Source organism: Capsaspora owczarzaki (genome assembly GCF_000151315.2).
Source record: "Capsaspora owczarzaki ATCC 30864 unplaced genomic scaffold supercont2.2, whole genome shotgun sequence".
Taxonomy (NCBI): domain Eukaryota; class Filasterea; order Ministeriida; family Capsasporidae; genus Capsaspora; species Capsaspora owczarzaki.
In genome coordinates, this window is record NW_011887293.1 from 207,667 (window position 1) to 229,152 (window position 21,486).

Below are 21,486 nucleotides of genomic sequence, written 5' to 3' on the forward strand. Positions count from 1 at the left end.
TCCGGGCTGCGTCGACCAAGCTCGTTCCAGCAGCTGACCGACCTGCGGCGGCTCTGCTCTCGACACTCCCGCTGCTGCTGCTGCTGCTGCTACAACTACGACGGCTACTACTGCTGCGCATGCATCCCCACTCGCGTCCGATGGGGCGACCAACGGCGACGACGACGCTGCCACCCAAGATTTGGCCAGTGATAAGCACAATCACCAATCTCAACCGCAACAGGGCGAGGCCGACGCCAGTGCCAGTGCCAGTGCCAGTGCCACCCAGGACCAAGAGCAGCCCGATGATGCGCACGCCCGCAATGGTGATGCCGAGCCAGTCCAGGCGAGCCCGGGCGCCGCAGAAGATGCACAACAGCAGAGGGAAAGCGTCTACGATGACGGTCCGCCGCCAACGCCGCCGCCCAGAGCAGATGATCAGAACGAAGCCGGCAGCAGCAGGCCACCCACGCCGCCTGCACGCGCATTGGATGAAGGCGTCAGCGGGGATGCTGTTGCTGAGTCACGACCAGCACACAGCGCATTTGCCGCTACGTCCGTCGACACCGAGGCAGATCTCGCCCCGCATGATGCAGCCTCTTCCGCGACCGATGCAAACACAGTCGACGACGGCGAGCCCGGCGGAAGTCGAGCCCCGACGCCTCCTCCACGCTCAACCACCGGATCGGTCGACGATCTGGCCAATTTGAGCCGCGCCCCGACGCCTCCTCCGCGCTCCACCACGGGCTCCGTGGACGATCTGACTCATCCAAGCACTGCAGACTTCTCCAAACCACTCGTCAACGGCAATGACGCTACTGCCGCGGCTCCTCCGATTCAGGAATCCGCGCGCTCTCTGGCCGGCTCGCTGTCGGATTTAACAGCAACGAGCGGTGTCTCCACACCGTCGTCCGAAAAGTCACACTCGCGTCCCATCAGCGCCGAGTTTGATGCCGTGCAGGTCCAGGCTTCGACCAAGGCCATCGGAACAGCGCCTGCCAAGTTTTCACGGCCAGCACCGCCGAACGCTTCCAAGCACGTCAAGCGACGATCGATTGGTAATGTACTTGACACCACCACTGCAGATACGTTTGCCGCGCCAGTCACTGCTGCTGCTGCTGCTGCTGTTGCTGCTGCTGCTGCTACTACTACTACTGCTGCTACTACGACTACTACTGCGGCCGCGGCGACGTCCACCCCTGTCGCGGCCCCTTCAAAGCCAACGCCAGCTCCTACCACAAAGCCCACCCCGGCCACCCCTGCAACAGCTCCCGCAAAGCCCACTCCGCCCACGGCCGTGCCTGCAGGACCCGTTGTGACGAAAAACGCCCCGCCTCCGTCCCCACCCACTTCTGCAGGCTCAAAGCCTGCCGTGCCTGCGACCAAACCATCGCGAGCCTTTGTTGAGGCAAAACTGCAGCAATCTCGGGCGCGACCCCCACCTGCGCAGCCGCTCTCAACAGAGCCAACCACGCAGCTCTCGGCGGCATCGCGCCAACGCGCCAACAAGATTTCGCCTGCTGTCTCGACCGAAGATATTATTGCCCAAATTGTCGCCAGCAACGAGGCAGCCATTTCACCCGTCGTTGACCAAGCGACTCTGAGGCGCGCTATTCTCGCCGAGTCCGCCAAGGGCTCGCGCACTGGCTCGCGCATGTCGTACATTGACGATGGAAATAGTGGAGGCGGCACGGTGGCATCGCGCAAGTCCATGTATGGCGGCGACGCGGTAGGAGTATCGCCTTCCCAATCAAAGACTCGCTCCAGCATTCCCACCAACACCAGCAGCAGCAGCAACAACAACAGCAACAACTCGCCGAGCGTCTCTCCGGCTTCAGCTCGTGTTTCTTCCGGCATTAACGGCTTGAATTTGGACGGACCTTCCGCGGCCAAGATCCAATCGCCTTCTTCCCGACCGCCACCAGCTGCCATTACAAGCGCACCACTCTCCAGCAGCAGTTATGCCTCTTCGCGGTCCAATTCTGCTCACGGGTCGATGACAGACCTGTCATCCACCGTTCTAGTCCTTCCTGGCTCGTCCTATGCCAAGTCACTTGCTGCTGCTGAGGAATCAGCGGTAGCAGCACCTGTTGCGGAACCAGCGGTAGCAGCACCTGTTGTGGAAACGGCTTTGTCTGACGCCGTGCCGTCGTCAACGCCCGAGCCAGCTGTGCCCACAACTGTTGCCTCCCCGTCATCTGCTGAGCCAGCTAAACCCGCGCGTGTTCCTCCGCCAGCTCCCCCACGCTCCGGCGATCCTGCGCGCCCAGCAAAGCCTCCAAAGCCGCCAATTAACAGTCGGGGCTCGCCTGTCGACAGAGCCAATACGCCCATTCAAGAATCAACAACAACAGCAACAACAACAGCAGCAGCATCAAGCGACACGCCGGCCGAGGCAACACCGGAAGGAGAAGATTTCCGCGTCCGCGTCAAACCCATGTTCCAGGCGGCGAGCGTAAAGCGTAACCGCAGTGGGGCTGGGCAATACCAGCATGGCGTCGGCGACGCTGATGCAGTTCCGCAAGTTCCGCAGGTCCCGCAAGTTCCACAGGTCCCTCAAGTTCCCGAGGTCCCGCAGATTCCCGAAGCGGGCGAGGACGGGGCCAGTGCGTCGAGCGAACCTGCTGCGCCGACCGAAGAAGAGCGAGCAGCCAAGGACCTCAAGCGGCGTGAAACGCGTGCGAATGTCGTCGCCGAGATTGCCAAGACAGAGGGGGATTACGTGGGCGATCTCAAGCTAGTGATTGATGTAAGTGCTGGTGTGGCGGGAAATGGGAAAGGGGGAAAGGTTTGCTCTACCCTTTTCGTGGACTTGTCGTGAAAAAATGCATTCGCCAACACCCATTTCGTCATCTGATGATGCTTTGACAGGGTTATTTGAAGCCCATGGTTCAGCGCGACATGCCTGCCGATCTCATTCAGCGTCTGTTCGCCAACATCGAGGACATGCTGGCGTTCCAAACCAGCTTCCTGGCGTCCATTCAAGACTGCGTCCAACCCAGCCCGAGCTACGAGAGCATGCTGGGTGCTTGCTTCTCAAAACATGTAAGTGATGGAGGAAAGAAATTAGCTTGTTCGGGATGCGCTGCCCAAAAAGTGCCTCACTTGCTTGTTTTTTGCTCCGAGAGCAGAAAGAGGGATTTAAAATGTACTCGGACTACTGCAACAACCATCCGGAGGCCGTGCAGGAGATGATTCATTTGCGCAAAGACGCGCAGCTCAAGGCCTTCTTTATGGTTGGTGTTTCAAATGCATTAGGATTCACCTCCATCGACTCTTTGCTCACCGCACTGAACACGCTTTGTCTCCTTTTGCATTGCACAGGGCTGCCAACTCATTGCAGGTGCCCACATTTCGCTGGAAGGGTTCTTGCTGACTCCGATTCAACGCATTTGCAAGTATCCCTTGCTCTTGAAGGTACGGACGTCTTTTCTTCTGGAAGTCGGCGCTTTCATGAGTGCCTGTCGTGTTTCTTGTCCTCATCGTGTGTTGCCTTGTTGCTCTCTTTGACAACCGACAATGCAGGAGCTGCTAAAATACACCCCAGACGACCATCCCGATCACGGCAATGTTCTTGCGGCGCTGGACGCCATGAAAGAAGTCGCGGTCGAAATCAACGAAGCCAAACGTCTCTTGGAGGAGTATGAAAAGATGGTCGAGTGGCAGACGACAGTTGATGGCTGGGAGGTAAGGCAGAGCGAAAGGATGCTTTGTTATCACGGCGTAAAAAAATGCCGTTCTTCTGCTCCGTGAATCTAACCTTCTCTTCATGCTGCTGTAATCCGGCACCGCAAACAAACCATTTATAGGGGCCTGACATTACGGAAACCTGCACAGAGCTCATCCGCGAAGGTGCACTGGTGAAAATCTCCCATGGACGTGCGCAAGAGCGCTCCTTCTTTTTGTATGATTCGCTACTTGTCTACGGCAAAAAGGACAACAAGCGCCTTCAGTTCAAGAGCCGGTTGCCAACAAACTTGTTTGCGATTGAGGATATTGCAGACGGTGCAAGTAAGTTTGGGGGACGCATTTTTGTCGTGCTCTCTGTCTGCTTGTTGCCAGTCAATCTCATCGTGCATGTTGTCGATGTAGTCTCTCAGAGCGGCACACCAGTGACCAATGCATGGCGTGTTCACCGCAAAGACAAAAAGAGCAAGACGTACGTTCTGATCGCCAAGAACATTGCCGAGAAGCAAAAGTGGCTCGATGCATTCCGGCTCGAGCAAGAAAAGACCGCCGCCCGCACCGCGCGTGTTGCCGAAATGGCCGAGAAGCGGATGGAGAAGAAGCGCCCGACACTTCGTAAGTGCAGCTGCACTGGTTTTTCTTTTGTTCTATGTGTGTTTTTTGTAGTGCACCAAAAGCTGTCGTTTAACTTGTTTGGTTTTGCTCGGTCTTTCTTCGACAACAGGAAAGAAGGGTATGCTGCAACCCGCGCCAACGTTGGCTGCAGTCGCTTCGACCTCGCCCATGAATTCGCCCGGACCCGCTTCACCTCTACCTGCTGGTGTGAATAGCCCCACCTCGTCTTCGCCCCCGTCGGCAGGGTTTGGTGTGAGCAACATGGCGAAAAAGTCCTCCCGCGGCAACTGGTTTTCCATCAAGGGCAAGAGCAGTAACACCAATCTGGCATCGACAGAGCAGGACTCGGGCACTCCTGTCGACGAGCCAGGCAGTCCTTTGGAAGACTCTCCTGGCCAGACAAGGAAGGGTTCCAAGGGCTCCAAGTTCCGAACTGACAAAGAGTAAACCGAGTTGACCTTGGTGTTTTTTTCTTTTTTGTTTTTCTCTCGCTTGCTTTTGTGGCTGGTGTGAAGGATGATGGTGTTGTCATGTGAAGTGTTTGCACTTTATCTATGTGTTGTTTTCGAGTTGTGAATTTAAGAACAAGCCTCAAAGAAAAAAAAAACAGACACACAACCACACAGACAATGATCAAAGCCAAAATGAAACAATACGCCACATCGATCGGTGGTTACGCTCGCCCGCCTCATTAAGCACGAACGGGCTCTGCGGAGGAAGCGTCACTCTCCACCTCTGCTGACTCGGTAGCACGCACAGGGCCTTGGTCAAAGTTGGGCTCTTTGCCAACGAGGCCTGCAAGTTTGCAAGAAGTGAGTTGGCAATGTGTAGAGAAAATTAGATGGGCAATCAGCCTACTAAACCAACAAGAAGCAGAACGGACGCTTACCAAGCAAGTTGAACAGGGTCTGATCATCATTGAAGGCGTTGTTGGCGGTGGTGAGCAGCTTATCGCCGGTGAAGATTGAGTTGGCGCCAGCAAAGAAGCAGAGCGCCTGCTCGATGGGAGTAAAATTGACGCGGCCCGCAGACAGGCGCACCATCGACCCGGGCATCAGAATGCGGGCAGTCGCAATCATGCGCACCATTTCCCAAATCTTGACCTTCTCACGGTCGCCCAGGGGTGTGCCTGGAACCGGGACCAGCGCGTTGACCGGGACGGATTCGGGGTGGGTCGGGAGCGTTGACAGTGTGTGCAAGAGGCCGACGCGGTCGTTGAGGTCCTCGCCCAATCCAATGATGCCGCCAGAGCAGACGGAAAGACCGGCATCGCGAGCGTTTGCGATCGTGTTTAGTCGTTCGTCGTATGTTCGCGTGGTGATAATCTTGGGGTAGAATTCGCGCGACGTGTCGAGGTTGTGGTTGTAGGCAGTCAAGCCGGCGTTCTTGAGTTGCACGGCTTGCTCGGGGCTCAGCATGCCGAGGGTCGCACACACCTCGAGGCCCATGCTGCGGACCTCGCTCACCATCTCCAGAACGTGCGCAAAGTTGGACTTTCGGTGAATGACATCACGCCACGCAGCACCCATGCAGAATCGCGTGCTTCCAGCCTCTTTGGCCTTTCGAGCGGCGTCTACGACACTTTGGAGCTGCAATGCCAGATGGTGAGTTGGTCGCGAAAAAAAAAAAAGAAAAAAAGAAAGAAACACACACACACACACACACACACACACACACACACACACACACACACACACACACACACACACACACACACACACACACACACAAACGCCGGCGGTTTGCGTGTTACCTGCATCAAGCGCTCGGCCTTAACGTTGGTTGTGTATTTGGAGGATTGCGGGCAGTAGGCGCAGTCTTCCGAGCATCCACCGGTTTTGATGGACAACAGCGTGCATTGCTGCACCTGGCGTGGGTCGTGGTGCGTGCGATGGACGGTTGCCTGGAAGCCAGAACCAGAACGTGTGCAATGCAAGGTGTGAGCAACAAAAATGAGACGTTCTGCAGCCAAAGTCAAGCAAACGGCAGCACAATACAAAGACCCAAAACGCCATTTTTTAAAAGCGCGTGTGCGTGTGCTACTTTTGTTGGTGGGGGCAATGCCTTACCGCGCGGTACATCAGATCGAGCAGGGGAGTGTCGAAAATCTCCTGAATCTCTGCGCGCGTCCAGTCGTGACGGATGCGAATGTCACGCCGGGCGGTTTCCGTGAGCTCGTTGAACGCCTCGTTGGTCGTCTTCTTCTTTGGGGCCGTTGGTGGCTGTGCGTTGATGGACGATGCGTGACCACTGGCAGCAGCAGCAGCAGCAATGTCTGCGTTTGGCTGCTTTGGCGCATGGCAGCCGCCGCCGCAGCACTCTGTCTTTGCACTCGCGCTTGCAGACTGGTGACGAACGCCGCCGCTCATCGTCATTGCCATCGCCATCCTCATCATCGGCTGGGTGGCTGCGAGCACGGCGGCTTGGGCGTGGAGGACACCTGTCGGCTTTCGCAGCAATCGCGCCTATTCCAAGCCAAGCAGCAGCAATCCAATTCAGTTCAATCCAAGTTCAGCACTCTGATTCATGATCATCAAAACGCTTCCATTCGTTTTTGCTTTTCAATCTTTCGCTGATCATTCGAAAGTGACCAAAAATACAATAAAAAAAAATCAATTATTAACCGTGACTTTTTTTTTTCTTTTTTTTTTTCCATTGATTTTTCCACTGATTTTCCATTGATTTGGAATCAATGACTCTTTTGGATTGCCGACTCTTCCGTGTCTGTTGACCGTGTTCGCTGCATCAGCTGAAATTCAAGTCCTCAGCTATCGGTTTTGTTGTTTGTTGTTGTTCTCTCATTCATCACAAAAGCCAGACGAGCAGCAAACAAACACACACACAACAGAGTCGTTGGAGCGCGATAAGCCTGGTTTTTTTTTCAATGTCATTTTTGCGCTTCTTCCCAATATTTTTTTTTTTTTTACCACAGTCACAGTCGAAACAAGCATGTTGCCGGTAAAAATAAAAAAAAAAAATGTCAAAAAGAATGAGTGAGTCGAGACGTGAATGTACGAAACGAATTCAGATGCAGAGGAGTCAGGAATCGAGAGCAACACTTTTTTTTTTCTGCCGTGGTTGCCGGGAGCATTTTAGTTTTCCGAGGAGCAACAGTTGGTTTTCGCCGCCAACCGTAGAACAACACTTTTGGAAATAAGGGGAGTTGGAATCGAACAAAGACAAGGAGAGGGTCGCAGAGAAAAGATGAGATGGGAGGGAATCCGGACTTAAGCAAGGACGCTTCACTCGCCAACACTTTCGACGACGCCCTTTTCTTGACTGCACAGAGTTGCGAGATTCTGTTTGCGCTTCCAGCAGGCAGCAAAAACTGCACAACGACCATCTTGCACTTTCAGCCCGGCGCGCGAGGGCAGGTAGCAACATCATCCAAGTACAGCGATCACAAATATCAAAAAAGGATCAAAAGACAAGCAGCAACGAGAATGACAGAACAAGGGGGCAAGCATCATTTCATCGATCAACTGCGCGAGAGCTTAAAGGTCGACGTCATCGAGCTCCTCATGGAGTTCGCCCAGTTCGTGTACATAAAGGAGCTCGAGTAAGTTGGCGCACCATCCCTTAATTTAGTTTTGATTCTTCCTTTTCCACCCGTTCATTCTTTAGCGATGGTCCTCACCCTTGGAGACGTTATTGATGGCAACTCTCTTCTCAAAGACACATTGGCTCTGCCGGAAGACAACCCTTTGCGCAAGTGGCAGGTCACCGACGTCGTTCTCATCGACAAGGACCCGTTCCAGCGCGCTGTGCTGGCCGAGCTACCCCCGGACCGTGCTGCGACCCAACGACGACTGGCTGCTCTCAGTCTTCTTCAACGGTTGCTGGAGCAGGAGGTGGGTGCACCCAGAACTCTGATTGCTCAGCCGCGAGAGTTCGATACTCGCTTCATGGGCGTCGTGAACGGCGTACTCGCCCTCAAGGATGGCGCTGTCGTTTCGACTTGCTATGGCAAGAGCAAGTTCTCTGACGCCCTTACTACCATGGATGGCTTGAAAACATATCTCCAAGACCGTCTCGGCGACCTCTCTCTCTTGCAAGTCACGACGCTTGATCTCTCCGGGAACGAGCTGCTGAATGAGGACCTGCCATACGTGTGCGATGTTGTCAATGCACTCCAGTGCCCAGTCGTCAAGTTGCGCTCAAATCGGTTTGGTATGGGTCAGCCAAGCACGGAACTCAACTCGCCTGTCCATTACCTCGCTTCGATGGCAGCGTCAGCGTATGTTCGGTTTGTGGACATCGTTGGCAACTACGTCGTTGGTGTTGAGTGGGCACCAGCGTATCAGAGGTTTGCGAACCCGACAACCTGGCACAAGTTGGTCTACATCCCGCTTGTCTGGCTGAAAGGTCATGATTGGACCAAGCCGGACATCTGCGGTCAGTATGTTACAGCCGCCAAGGACTGCCACGAGGATTTTTATTGGGCCAATCTGAGCGATCCCGTCTTTTCACGTTCCGATCCGCTGCCGGCCCTCAATTAAGCTGGTTTGCCTGGGAACCTGGTGTGGATGCGTTTGTGTCGCGGCAATTGCCGCAGCTTTCAATGTCGAAAATGTTGTCTTCGTTTTTTGTTGTGGGAGGTCACGTCGAGGACTTTTCCTTTGGCTTGGCAGGAAACAATGAAACCATTCTCAAAAAAAGCTCTTCAGTTGAGGGTGTTCAGGATCGCGGTTCGCAGCTTGGCATACACGAAAAAGTATGGTCGAGGTGAATTCTTGCAAATGCTCGTGCGTGCGCGTTGGCATGCTTCAGCTGACTTTGCATTGTGCTGCACACGGAGAAAACAAAAGTGAAGGGATTGTTTATTGTGGATACGGATGTAACAAAAAAAAAAGAAGCTCCAAACGAAGGGCGGAGGGAGACAGCAACAACAACAACTCGCCAACAGAACAAATAAAAAAGGGGGACCATTTGCCTGCTGTCGCTGTTTGGCTTGCTTTTAATAGACACGGAGAGTGGGAGGAACAGGCTTGCATTCCTTCTCATCAAGAGTGTCGTCGATAACAGGGCGGTAGTCAAGTTGGACACGGCCAGTGAGGGGATCGATGGTCGACAACGTGTGCTTGCGCCAGTGCTCGTTGAAGGGTCGCTTTGTTTGACCAGCGAGAGGCTTGGAATAATCAAACTCGTCCGAGCGAGCCTTGTAGTCCTCGCGGGCATGAGCACCGCGCGACTCCTTGCGCGCCTCAGCCGAAATCATGGTTTGGGCGGCGTTGATCATCAAGTTTTGAAGCTCGAGCGTCTCGATCAAGTCCGAGTTCCAGACCATGCCTGGTTGGTGCAATTGCAGAAGAGGAGTGAGTGAGCGAATGAGAGGGGGCCCACGAGCAAATAAGCGGCCAACAAACAAACAAAAAAAAATCCAGCACTCACCTCGGTCGTGAACCTTCAGGTCAGCCATCTCAGAGTAAACGTCGCCAATCAGCTTGCAGCCTTCTTGCAAGACATCGCCCGTTCGGAAGACGGCAGCGTGCGTTTGCATGACCTGTGTGAGGAGAACAAGAAAAAAAAAAAAAAAAAAAACGGCAGTCCAAACTGAGTCTCCAGAACAAGCAACCTCAAAGTCAAAGACTCAAAACCCCGCAGTGACTCTCACCTTTTGCATCTTCAGACGAAGTGCGGCAGTGGGAATACGGCCGTTGGCGTAGCGGAGAGCGTCGAGGTTGGCAATGGACTGCTCGCCAGCACCCTTGGGCAGAGCGCGGTGGGGAGTGCCGGGCTTGGCGTTGGCGGCAATGTGGTTGGCGCAGGCGCGGCCAAAGACGACAATGTCGAGCAGAGAGTTGGCGCCGAGACGGTTGGCGCCGTGCACGGAAGCGCAGGCGGCCTCGCCGGCGGCGTAGAGGCCCTTGACGATCGAGTCCTTGCCGTTGGCGTGCGTGAGCGCCTGGCCGTAGTAGTTGGTCGGGATGCCACCCATGTTGTAGTGGACGGTGGGGAGCACAGGGATGGGCTCCTTGGTGACGTCGACGCCCGCGAAAATGTGGGCAGTCTCAGAGATGCCGGGCAGACGCTCGGCGAGAATCTCGGCGGGGATGTGCGAGAGCTGGAGGTAGACGTGGTCCTGCTCGGGGCCAACGCCACGGCCCTCGCGGATCTCGATCGTCATGGCGCGCGAGACGACGTCGCGCGAGGCGAGGTCCTTGGCGGTCGGGGCGTAGCGCTCCATAAAGCGCTCACCCTTGCTGTTGAGCAGGTAGCCACCCTCGCCACGAGAGCCCTCGGTGATGAGGCAGCCCGCACCGTAGATGCCGGTGGGGTGGAATTGGACAAACTCGAGATCCGAGAGCGGCAGGCCGGCACGCGAGACCATGGCGTTGCCGTCACCAGTGCAGGTGTGCGCAGAGGTGCACGAGAAGTAGGCGCGTCCATAGCCGCCGGTGGCGAGGACGGTGTTGTGCGAGCGGAAGCGGTGGATGGAGCCGTCCTCCATGTTGATGGCAATGACGCCGCGGCACTCGCCATTCTCCATGATCAGGTCGAGGGCAAAGTACTCGATAAAGTACTGCGTGTCGTAGCGGAGCGACTGGCCGTAGAGTGTGTGCAAAAGAGAGTGGCCGGTGCGATCGGCGACGGCGGCGCATCGCTGCGCCTGGCCGCCCTTGCCATAGTTGAGGGACTGGCCGCCGAAGGGGCGTTGGTAGATCTTACCCTCTTCCGTGCGCGAGAATGGCACGCCGTAGTGCTCGAGCTCGACGACGGCCTGGGGCGCCTCGCGGGTCATGTAGTGGATGGCGTCCTGGTCGCCGAGCCAGTCGCTGCCCTTGACCGTGTCGTACATGTGCCAGCGCCAGTCGTCGGGGCCCATGTTGCCGAGCGCGGCGTTGATGCCGCCCTGCGCCGCAACCGTGTGCGAGCGTGTTGGGAAGAGCTTGGTGATGCAGGCCGTCTTGAAGCCCTGGCTGGACAGGCCGAACGCGGCGCGCAGGCCAGCACCGCCGGCGCCCACAACGACCGCGTCAAAGTCGTGGTCGATGATTGGGTACGCCTTGGACAGCTGATCCTTCGGGGTGGCAGCAGCAGCAGCAGCAGTGCGGCTGGGCACATTGGCGCCAGTCGCAAACCCGCGCGCAAGGGCAGTCATCCTCGGAACGAGGCTCTGAAAGTCCAGTCCAAAAGGGGCACAGGTGAGCACAAGACACACCAAAAGAGCACGATCAGCATCCAATTGCAGAGACGCAGTGCGAGTGCGTGCGTGCGAGTGTGGCAAAGTGCGAGTGATGATTGGAAAGAAGAAGAAGAACAAGAACAAGAAGAAGAAGAAGAAGAAACGGAAGATCGCCTTTTTTTTTTTTTTTTTTTTTTTTTTTTTTTTTTTTTTTTTTTTGAGTCAATTGTCATTTGATTGAACAAAAAGAAGAGCGATTTTTTTTTTTTTTTTTTTTTTTTTTTTTGGTTTGAGAAGGTCGTCAAACCAAGCGCTCGTCGGCTGGAATGATGAGAGGCACGACTACAGCATTTGGTACGTTGAATGGCTTCGAGTGTTGTTGAACAAAACCGGGGCGGCTGGAAAACCACGAGAAAAAAGCGAACAGAAAAAAAAAAAAAAAAAAAAGGTTGTTCGACTTACACGCGATGCAGCAAGCATTTTGCAATGGATTTCTAAGCAAAGGTTGAGGACTGGATTACAACGTGAAGGAGTGGAAATAATGAATACAAGGAATAACAAACAATAATATTGGAGCAAAAAGCAAATGCACAAAAGCAAGACTTTTGACAGTAGTTTGGATTTTAGGGGGGAAAAAAACAACGCAAACGACAGCAGAGCAACAACAAATGTGGTGGAATTTTAACAAACAAAGGAATCAAACAAAAACAAACATACAAGGCAGGGGCAGAGGGAGCGAGAACGAGGTGGGTAACACAAACCCAAACTTCCCGCCGGCACAAAAAAAGCAAACGCCAGCTTGTCTCTCAATCCTCGGCACGAAGGGGCAGCGTCATAAGATGCTCAAGAGCCTGCATGGCGGCCAGCTTGCCGTCGAGCAGGTCGCCAATGGCTTTGAAAATGGGCAGATCGAGCTTCTCGCGCGCTGCGAGCCGCACAACCGCGCCAGCGGTCGGAACACCCTCTGCAACCTCGGCCATCGACGCGAGAATCGCCTGGAGCGTTTCTCCCTTGCCGAGTCGGTAGCCGACCGTGCGATTTCGGGACATGGCCGAGTGGCAGGTCAGCATCAGGTCGCCAAAACCCGAGAGCCCAGCGAGCGTCTCGGGCTTGCCTCCGAGCTGGATGGCAAGCTTTTTCATCTCAGAGCAGCCGCGCGTCACAAGAATGGCAAGTGCGTTGTTTCCAAACCCCATGCCGTGGATGACGCCTGCGCCGATGGCCAGCGGGTTTTTGAGTGCGCCGCCAACCTCGACGCCAGTGACATCGTCGGTCGTGTAGACACGGAAGGTGGTCGAGGACATGAGGCACTGCACACGCTGGGCGACCTCGGTTGCCACGGACGCGACAACGACTGCCGTGGGCAGATTTTGAATCACCTCTTTGGCAAAGGAAGGGCCGGACAGGTAGGCGAGTGGCTGGTTGGTGCGACCGAGCGCCTCGGGGATCAAGTCGCTCATGAGCTTGAGCGACTCGGTCGAGATGCCCTTGGATGTCGAGATGATTGGCACGTCCGCGGGAATAACCGTCTTGCGGTGCTCGAGGAAGTCAAAGGTCGTCTGCGCCGGGATGGCGTGGAAGATGAAACTGACGCCGGCCAGCGCTTCGTTAATGTCTGTAGTCGCAGTGACGTTGTGGGGCAGTGGCAGATCGCCAATGTACTTTGAGTTGGTGTGCTGGGTGTTGATTTCGTTGGCAACCTGAGCGTCTCGGACCAGAATGGCAACGCGATGCCCATTTCGGGCGACTGCAACGGCCATCGCCGTCCCGAACGACCCGCCGCCAAACACGGCAACCTGATCAGAAAATCAAGAGTCAGAGAAATCAGAGGCGGGATGAGTTCACCACGGTTGCACAATCAACAAACCGCAATGGATCGGAAACCAAAGCGACAAAGCAGAGCGGGGTGACGCAGAATCAGATTTCAATTTGGGGGAAGTGAGTTTCAGCCAAGGGGTTGTGCAAAGCGCGCCCGAGCGAGAGAGTAGAGTGGCGTGTGTAGGTCGAACGAGATGGGGAATGGCTGTGGCGGCGGGTTTCAGTGGGGAGTGCATGGAAGCAAAGTGGCTGCAAATTGAAGCGATTCTCCTTTTGAATGATAAAAAAAAACATTGGATTGAAAGGAGCAAGCGATACGGCCGAGTTCACTGTTCACACTCGATCTGGTACCCCTGCTTGCGCTACTCTTCAGTTCACCCTTCTTTGCTTGTTGTTTTCCCTTTCGACCTCGGCGACGCTATCCAGCAAAACCGAGCTCAAGCTTGCTGTTCCACGTGTGTCATGGAGCTCTTTTTTTCTTGTTTCCGGCTTTTGAGTTTTTTGGGGGGTTGTTTTCCTGGTTTTTTTGTACCTTCTGTGGTGGAAGCTGAACGATCGGCTTTGACATGATGCCAAGGGCTACAGAAAGAGGACTCATGTTGACCATATCTGCTTCCTTGAACAGCTATTGGAAAAAACTAAGATAAAAAAAAAACTAACAAAGAGAATAGAAAAAATGGATGCAGCAAATGTTGCGAGAAGAAGGGAGGTAGAGCAGCAAGCAAAAATAGAAGAGTAAAGGACAAAGAAATCCTAATGCAAAAGCACAGAGCCAATGTATTTTTCTGGTTTTTTGGTGTTTTTTTCAAAGACACATGTGCTGGTTTTTAGTGGCAAGCACACACACAGCCACAATTCAGCTGGGGTCACATCTCTCTCTCTCTCCCTCTTTTGCAAATGCTCAGCGCGGGAAAATGCTCCTAATTCAGAAGCGGACAGCTGCCAGTCTAAAACCGCAGCCGCCATCGTTCCATTCGCCCCAGTCTCGCTTTGGCCACCACTGATCTCCTCCTAAGATTGACGCTCGAGTAAACTACTTCATTCATGTTTGGCTGTCTTGCGTCTGGCCGGCTGGTAAGCAACGAGAAACGCCCTTTTGAATCCATCTGCTCCAAAACGCATGTGGCCCAAGCGCCACCCTCGACTCTTTCTGACCGCCGGGACTTTTGCCGGTTTTGTGTGTCTGTGTGTGTACTTGCATGTGGCCACACGAGGGGAAAACCCCCTTGTGCTGGGTATCGAGTGGCCACCGAAATCCACAACTTTATGAGATTTTTTGTGTGTTCAGTCACAGTGTGTGGAAAAGCAAGAGAGCGCCAACATCACAAAAACAATCCTCAAACACAATCCACAATGATTTCACAGCACTGCATGAAGAAATGAGTTGTATGGAGTCTTTGTAGGGGATGCTACTGAACCTCAATGGCTGAACGGAACGCTAACTGTGTGAAACGGGGCAAAACGCAGGTCCAGACAGAGCCAGTCGCAGTCGACCCCGCGCGAGTCGTCTTCACCATCGACGATGCTGACAAGATCAACCACTTGGTCGTCTTCCTGCTTGGGCACATCCCATTCGACGAAGGCTTTGGTGGAGCGGTGAGGGGACGCCCTGTCAGAAGGAAAATGGGGGTTTCCTACTGACTGGTGCTGCGTCGTCGAGCCATTGTATTGCATTGTGCACTCACTCAGCCACGGTCCTGCTTGTTGAAAAAAAAAACCTTGTGCTCCAATACGCCGCCGTGTGTCCAGGTCTACTTTGGATGGCCGTCCGCGGAGGGGCCCGTCTGGCAGTACCTTGGCTTCATTTCCAACTTGAAGCCCAGCGCCATCTTTCGCGTCTCCAAGACACGACCGACGCAGTCGGAAGCTGCTGCGCCGTTTGCCAGCATGTACCAGAACGCAGCGCCTATGGGCGGCTTCCAGCAGAATTTTGGTGGCTCCATGATGGACTCCGAGCAAGCGCAGTACCCCGCGTACATGTACGATGCGTCGTCCATCCAAGCACAAGTCGGCATTTCCATAGAGCCCCTCGACGACATTGCCCAGCAAACCCCACTAGCGGACGAGGCATCACAGGCAGGCGGAATGATTGGATTTACGCAAGCGATGCTCGCCAACTTTTTCAACTATGCCATGTCGTTTTCTACTCCTACGCCCAAGTACAACGAAGTAAGATGTGTGGCTTTGCTCAAGGGTGGTCGGGAAGAAGCTGGGGAGGATTGGGGGTTGAGGGCTGGACGATGCTGCGATTGCAACAGCTCGATTTTCTGACCGGTTTTTGTTCTGCTCGCTTTTCTTCTTCTTCTTCTCCTCTTTCCCAATCTTCCTTGTGTCTACTTGACTCTACCACAGGAGTATGTACCAACAAGCGTTGTCAAGCAATGGTACGAATCCTTCGAACGGAAACTGGCGCTAAATCCAAATTTCTGGAAGCAGTAGTGAATAAACGATTGGGTTGTACTTTTTGTGTTTATCCTTCCGTTGTTTTCGAGCATGAGGTTGGTCGCACTTGCTCGAATGTATATCACAAAGCCATTTCGTGTATGCGAGAGGCAAGGAATCGGGTGAAGCTCGTTGCACCTTGAAACCGAGTTTCTTCCATTCCAAAAAGAAAAAAAAATACGCCTTGCTGGCCTCGATGCCGAGGTGTCCTCTCGGTCTCCATGAACGCATAGCCCAGAATCAATACCATCAGCCCCCATTACCAACACACCCGTCCTGCTTGTCCTGTCGATTGGTGTTTTTTTGGGGGGGGGGTTTTTGGCGGGAAAAACAATTTCCAGTCCTATTCTTCCCATTTCACGATGCGACTTGACCAGCCCCGTGCCAACGCCGGTCTCAAGCGGTACACCCCCCTCTCTTTCCCACTCCGCTATCCCAACTGCCATCCTCCCCCCCATTTCCTCCATTCTCAGCTGGTCCAGATTCTGCGATGGCTGCAACAGAAGGAAACGAAAAAGCAAAATCGCAAGAAAATGGCGGGAAATCCAAAACAAACGCACATGAATTTTTTTTTTTTAATCCTTTTGCTGCTGTCAACAACCTGACTCAGCCACACAACACGCTCACATCTGATTCTCGCCTTCGCAACGTCGGTTTGAAACAGGAGGTTCTCGTTTGATGACGGCGCGAACGGGCACTACTCGGTCTCGAGCTGGTCTGCAACGGGCCCAGCCGCAGCAGCGGGACGAGCTGTCAAACTCGCTCGCTGGTTGGCAGACACCAAGAAGGACGACGACGACGAGGAGGAGGCGGACAACGGCGGCGATCCCGCGCTGCTCAAGAACAGGTTAGCCAGCACCAGCGCTGGGAGTGAATCCAGCCAGCGAGAGATGCGGACGGATGCTGCTGGGACGGGGACTGTGGCGGCGACTTCCACATGCTCGTCATCCGGCAGTGCATTGAGCACAGTGCAGGCCAAGCGTCATCGTCATCAGAGTGCCAACGGCAATCGCCAGAATGACGACGACAACGATCCTACCGAGGATGAGGACGCCACCAGCGACGAGGAGACGGAAACGGCCGAGGACGACGAGGACTCTCCGGACGGCGACGATGCGGAAGAGGACAATGAGGCCGAACCGAGCTCAAGTACACAGCAGCGCCCGCAGAGAGTGCGACGCATGCCCGTCACGCTCGAGGGATCGCTCGTCATGCTGCATCCGGTCCAGCGACGCCGGCGTGCCAGTGCTCCCGTTGCGCCGCCAGCGGCTCAGCAATCGGCCAACATTCGCAGTCCTGCCGCGGCTCCAAGAGCTCCGGCCGCGCGGTTTGAAAGCCCAGGCGCAGCCTCGCGTAGTCGCACCAACAGGTATGCCTCATCATCACCACAAAATGCCGAGCGGACTGCGCATATCGTCGGACGTCGGCAACCAGTTTACGCAAACCCGCAAGATGGCGCGAGCCCGCGTCGCTCCTCTCGCGTCGGCTTACCGCCGAAACGAATAGTTCTGGATCATTCCAACGTGAATGGCGTCTATCCTGAAGTCGATCAGGTAATTGGTCAACCCACACGCCGCATATCGGTTGCCGCGAACAGCAAAAGCAAACCAACCCTCGAGAACGGCAACGACGATTCTGCGGACGATTCAGAGAACGAAGCCACCTCCATTCTCGATGCCGACGAGGAAGACGAAGAATCCGACGAGGGTAGCCACGTCGATGAGGACGAAACGGAGGGCGAGGAAGAGGATGAAGAGGATGAAGAGGAGGAGGACGATTCCGCGCCAGAGATGGACTACGCTGCGCTGCAAGCATTGAAAGAGCAGTATTACGTCACCAAAGGCTTGCACTGGGACGTGAGTCGAAGCGTTTCGACGCTCTTTCCTCTCACGGACTGTCAGTGTGTCCGAGGAAACCACCTGCTGGCCTTCGAGCTTGATTTTCAGTTGCCCAGCGAACTGCATCGCGTCTTCCGGCCATCGGAACCCGAGCCTCTCCAGCTCGACCAGTCCGATACACCCTCTCCCCGGACGATCTCGAAGCAGAAGAGTTCCGCTGCCAGCTATGCCTCATTTACAAGAATTCGTAAAAGTGCGTTTTTGTTCAACGGAGCAGCTGTTGAAATACGATTGCGTTGCTGTTCCATTGACTCACTGCTTATCGGTTCCAACCCCCCCCCCACACACACACTCTCTCTCTCAGATGCTTATATCGACGTCAAGAGACCGAAATTGATTGCCGACAATGAGTGCAACTGCAAAGCCAGCGCCCCATGCACAGAAAGCTGCCTCAACCGCCTCATGTTTGTCGAGTGTGTTCGTGGCTCTTGTCGCATGGAGGATCGCTGCCAAAACCGCAATTTCCAGCGGCACAACTGGACCAAGAATTTGAAAGTATTCCAGGTAAATGCGCAGCTCTACATTTCTGCTTTGCTCGTCCCCCCCCCTTTCTTTTTCTTTTTTGTTTGCACTGTTGATGAGCCAACATCGTTTTTGTGCGATTTGCTCCTTGCATCAGACACCCAACGCCGGTTATGGATTGCGTTGCACCGACCCCATTGCTCCCGGCCAATTCGTGATGGAATACGTGGGCGAGGTCGTCAGCGATGCCGAGCGTGAGCGACGAATGTGGGGTCCGTACGCTGGCAATCCCAACCACTACTTTCTCGAGCTCGAAAAGGGAGTGCTCATTGACGCGTGCTCAAAAGGTTGCGATGCGCGCTTCATCAACCATAGCTGCGACCCGAACTGCCATGTGGAAAAATGGAATGTCAATGGCGAGTTTCGTGTCGGAATATTCGCTTCGCGAGCCATCGCGCCCAACGAAGAGTTGTCGTACGACTACCGGTTTGAAACCTTGGGTGAGATTCAACAGCAATGCTGGTGCGGCGCTGCCAACTGTCGAAAAGTCATTGGCAAGGCGACTCCCAGCGAAAAGCGTGCAGCGCGAAAGGCCAAGCCCAGGGTAAGCTATTCTGCACAAGTCCATTGACTGGCATTTTGGAGCACAGAGATTTCGCAACATGGCAGAATTTGACTCAACTTGTGGTTTTGTCTTGCGATGGTTTTTTTTTGTTTTGTTTTTATTTTTCGTTTCCTTTGCGCCTTAGATTGCGATTGACTTTTACAACCCAAGTCGCACCGCTCCTCCGTCCGCGCAAGTCCTTCAGGCTCCGGAGCTGGAGCAACTACAACGGACCAAACTCGTCTTGATGTATCCTCTTCGGCGCGTGCTGTCGCAAGAAGAAGCCAGCGGCCAGTCTGCAGCACGCAAGGCGGCCGAAGAACTCTTGCTGCCGGTCAATCTCTCTTACAACGCGGTGGTGGCTGGTCACGAAATGCAGCAGCAGCGGGATTTGCGCTTGGACAACCTTTTGCTCAAACGGTGCCCCAATATTGCGGCGGGTGCTTGCGCCTATCCCTTGCCAACCTCTGCCCTTGCTCGTTTTGTCGTGAGCGGGACAGTCCTCGATCGTCACCAAGCACAGCTGCTGTGTCGGATCGCGACGGACTTGACCGCCATGGATGGACTCATCCAGCGACTGCAGACGCTGGCCTCGCCCGAGGACAATGGCGTGCTGTTCCAAGCTCGTTCAGCGATGTTGGCCCCGAGCGAGTACTTGGGCCGACCCGCAGTGCAGCGACGGCGACCATTCCTGACGCTGGGCGGCGCTCTCAAGTGCTGGAAAAAGTTTGTCATTGACGGTGTGTTTGAAACGTACGACGAGCTGGAGAGCTCCATCCGCGGCGTCCTGCAGCGCAGTATCGCCTTTCTCGAACAAGCCCACGAGTCTGGCATGCACGGCACCATGGACGCGAGTGGCAGCGATGACGAAGCGTCCAAGCTCTCTCCGTTTGCCAGTGCCCAACTTGTACGCAGTGCCAGCGACCTGATTGAGGAAGAGCTTGCTGAAATTCGCCAAGAGTTTGGCCGCAGTTTTGTCGAGCAGTTTGTGCCCGTCCCATCGACCGCTCCATCCATCGCTTTGCCTCCGGCTCGCAAGCCAGTTATCATTACGCCTCCAAAGCCCTCGATTGCGCTTGCGTCTCCGTACGAAGTGCGCTCGCCTCGCACCCCCTCGGCCGGTTTTGCCGCGAACGGTACGGGTCGCTCCAGCTCGTCTGCTTCGGTGCCCCGACCGGCGCATCAGGACATGACACCGCCGCATAGCCAGGATACGCGGACGGCCAAGTCCCCGCAACCGTTGGTCACATCGGGACAAGACAATCTCGCACAAGAAGATGAAAGCAGCGGCAGCGAAGTTGAAGACGAGTTGGATTTGGAGGACTCGGACGCGCAGCAAGTGACCGCAATGGATGATACCCCAGACCTTCAGGTCAACCCGTTCGACGAGGACGTCAACCGCTGCATCTGCGGGGTCACATTTGATGATGGAATCATGCTCGAGTGCGAAAAGTGTCATTTCTGGCAGCACGAAGAGTGCATGAATCCGCTCAAGCCAGATGGGACACGTCGGCGCATCCGGCGTGATGAGGAACACCTGTGCCATTTGTGCAATCCTCGAGAGGAACTCACTGCTGTAAGAAGGCGTGTTCCGTTGGGATTATGGGTTTTTGTTGAACTTGTTCTGACGGTTTCTTTTTTCTTTTCTGTTTTTTTTTTGGCTCTTGTGTAGGAGGTTGCACTGGCCTATGATCCAAAGCTTCGCCGAACGTACTTTCGTTCGATGGAGTGTTCTACCGGCCGTTTGCTGCGAATGGGTACGTTCTCGAGAAGAGGATTACTGACGATCGAAAGCGATCGGTGTTTTCACTCATTGTATCACGTGCTGTGCTGTTCCTCTGACAATCATTTGCTGAATATGCATACAGGCGACGCTGCATACGTCACTGAGTATCCCAAACCCACAAATCGTCCTGAAGGCAATCGAAACGATGCGACCCACCAGAAACGCCCTGCAAGCAAGCCAGTGCTGACCATCTGTCGCATCACTGAAATGTTTGTCGATGCAAAGTAAGCATTGCTCTTGCTGGTTTCAACCGCTTTGCCATTTGCCATTCTCGAGCTAACACGAGACGCGATTTTTTTTGCTTGTTTTGTCTTTGGCTCGTTTTCGCTGCTGTTGCTCCTCGTGCCTGGCGTCGCAGAATGCGTCGATTTGCTCGCGGAATGGCGTATGTGCGACCCGAGTCCGTTGATGCAGACTCACCACAAACCGTGCACAAACAAGAGCTGTACTTGACAACCCGCACCCTCTTGTTCCGCATTGGACGTGTCCGGCAGCGCCGTGTTGTAGTGATGGATCCCGTTTCCTACATGCTAGGACGCTGCAGAAACATGCTCGGTCGCAAGGGGTTGCTGGCTATGGAGGAAGACACCTTTGTATGCGAGTTCTTTGTCGATTCGCGGAGCACGCGCGACCGGATTCTCCCACTGGCATCGTTCGATTACCCGCTGTCGACCAACCCGCTGCATTTCCGGGCCTTCCCGGAGCCCGTGCCTCTTGTGAGGGATACAAATCCCAGCTCCCTTTTGCTGTTGATCAGCGCACGCAAGCCGCTCAAGACGGGTGGCCGGCACATTGACACTGTGGTAAGATTTGAGGCAACAGCCGCATTTGATTTGAGGATGGAGGAGTCGGATGAAGGAACCGCTGGTTGGAGGAGTTGGCAAATGGAAGTGTAAGCCGCGCTCGTTCCTCATGTTTGGCTGGATGCTCCAAATTCTCTAGTACAAACCATGCCAAGGAAAGTCGTTATCCTCGATTCTCGACCAGCTCATGATTGAGACGACTGGGCAGGTTGCGCCTCCACTGGACTTGCACAAGCCCTTCAAGCATATGCCTTGATTCTCTGATT

At 54.7% G+C, this 21,486-nt stretch overlaps 8 protein-coding genes across 8 annotated transcripts; 5 read left to right on the forward strand and 3 right to left on the reverse strand.

Annotated features, from left to right (window-relative positions):
* Positions 1–377: 377 nt before the first annotated feature.
* Positions 378–1,839, forward strand: CAOG_01244 (hypothetical protein; the record flags this gene model as incomplete). The annotated part of the gene is made up of 3 exons (XM_004349714.1): positions 378–478; positions 520–1,708; positions 1,768–1,839. The coding sequence occupies 3 exons, from the start codon at positions 378–380 to the stop codon at positions 1,837–1,839; spliced, it is 1,362 nt and encodes a 453-aa protein (XP_004349764.1).
* A 577-nt stretch (positions 1,840–2,416) lies between these two features.
* Positions 2,417–4,878, forward strand: CAOG_01245 (rho guanine nucleotide exchange factor 4; the record flags this gene model as incomplete). The annotated part of the gene is made up of 7 exons (XM_004349715.2): positions 2,417–2,719; positions 2,851–3,024; positions 3,111–3,396; positions 3,527–3,666; positions 3,789–3,990; positions 4,042–4,281; positions 4,391–4,878. The coding sequence occupies 7 exons, from the start codon at positions 2,417–2,419 to the stop codon at positions 4,726–4,728; spliced, it is 1,683 nt and encodes a 560-aa protein (XP_004349765.1). The 3' UTR covers positions 4,729–4,878.
* CAOG_01246 (biotin synthase) lies at positions 4,821–7,261 on the reverse strand. Its single transcript, XM_004349716.2, has 5 exons — positions 7,209–7,261; positions 6,351–6,746; positions 6,035–6,184; positions 5,171–5,870; positions 4,821–5,076 (listed from the first exon to the last, which is right to left on the reverse strand). The coding sequence occupies exons 1-5, from the start codon at positions 7,230–7,232 to the stop codon at positions 4,973–4,975; spliced, it is 1,374 nt and encodes a 457-aa protein (XP_004349766.2). The 5' UTR covers positions 7,233–7,261; the 3' UTR covers positions 4,821–4,972.
* Positions 7,262–7,907: 646 nt separating this feature from the next.
* On the forward strand, positions 7,908–8,780 carry CAOG_01247 (hypothetical protein; the record flags this gene model as incomplete). The annotated part of the gene is made up of 1 exon (XM_004349717.1): positions 7,908–8,780. The coding sequence occupies one exon, from the start codon at positions 7,908–7,910 to the stop codon at positions 8,778–8,780; it is 873 nt and encodes a 290-aa protein (XP_004349767.1).
* A 308-nt stretch (positions 8,781–9,088) lies between these two features.
* On the reverse strand, positions 9,089–11,931 carry CAOG_01248 (succinate dehydrogenase flavoprotein subunit). Its single transcript, XM_004349718.2, has 4 exons — positions 11,870–11,931; positions 9,896–11,398; positions 9,673–9,784; positions 9,089–9,570 (listed from the first exon to the last, which is right to left on the reverse strand). Exons 1-4 carry the CDS (start codon positions 11,885–11,887, stop codon positions 9,239–9,241), a joined length of 1,965 nt encoding a protein of 654 aa, XP_004349768.1. The 5' UTR covers positions 11,888–11,931; the 3' UTR covers positions 9,089–9,238.
* Positions 11,932–12,213: 282 nt separating this feature from the next.
* On the reverse strand, positions 12,214–13,823 carry CAOG_01249 (glycerol-3-phosphate dehydrogenase; the record flags this gene model as incomplete). Its single annotated transcript, XM_004349719.2, has 2 exons — positions 12,214–13,203; positions 13,758–13,823. 2 exons carry the CDS (start codon positions 13,821–13,823, stop codon positions 12,214–12,216), a joined length of 1,056 nt encoding a protein of 351 aa, XP_004349769.2.
* A 446-nt stretch (positions 13,824–14,269) lies between these two features.
* Positions 14,270–15,664, forward strand: CAOG_01250 (hypothetical protein; the record flags this gene model as incomplete). The annotated part of the gene is made up of 4 exons (XM_004349720.2): positions 14,270–14,299; positions 14,693–14,821; positions 14,975–15,394; positions 15,578–15,664. 4 exons carry the CDS (start codon positions 14,270–14,272, stop codon positions 15,662–15,664), a joined length of 666 nt encoding a protein of 221 aa, XP_004349770.2.
* Positions 15,665–16,029: 365 nt separating this feature from the next.
* Positions 16,030–21,476, forward strand: CAOG_08491 (hypothetical protein; the record flags this gene model as incomplete). The annotated part of the gene is made up of 9 exons (XM_011271771.1): positions 16,030–16,070; positions 16,332–17,758; positions 17,870–18,069; positions 18,185–18,631; positions 18,777–20,207; positions 20,304–20,388; positions 20,500–20,641; positions 20,776–21,220; positions 21,360–21,476. The coding sequence occupies 9 exons, from the start codon at positions 16,030–16,032 to the stop codon at positions 21,474–21,476; spliced, it is 4,335 nt and encodes a 1,444-aa protein (XP_011270073.1).
* Positions 21,477–21,486: the final 10 nt, after the last annotated feature.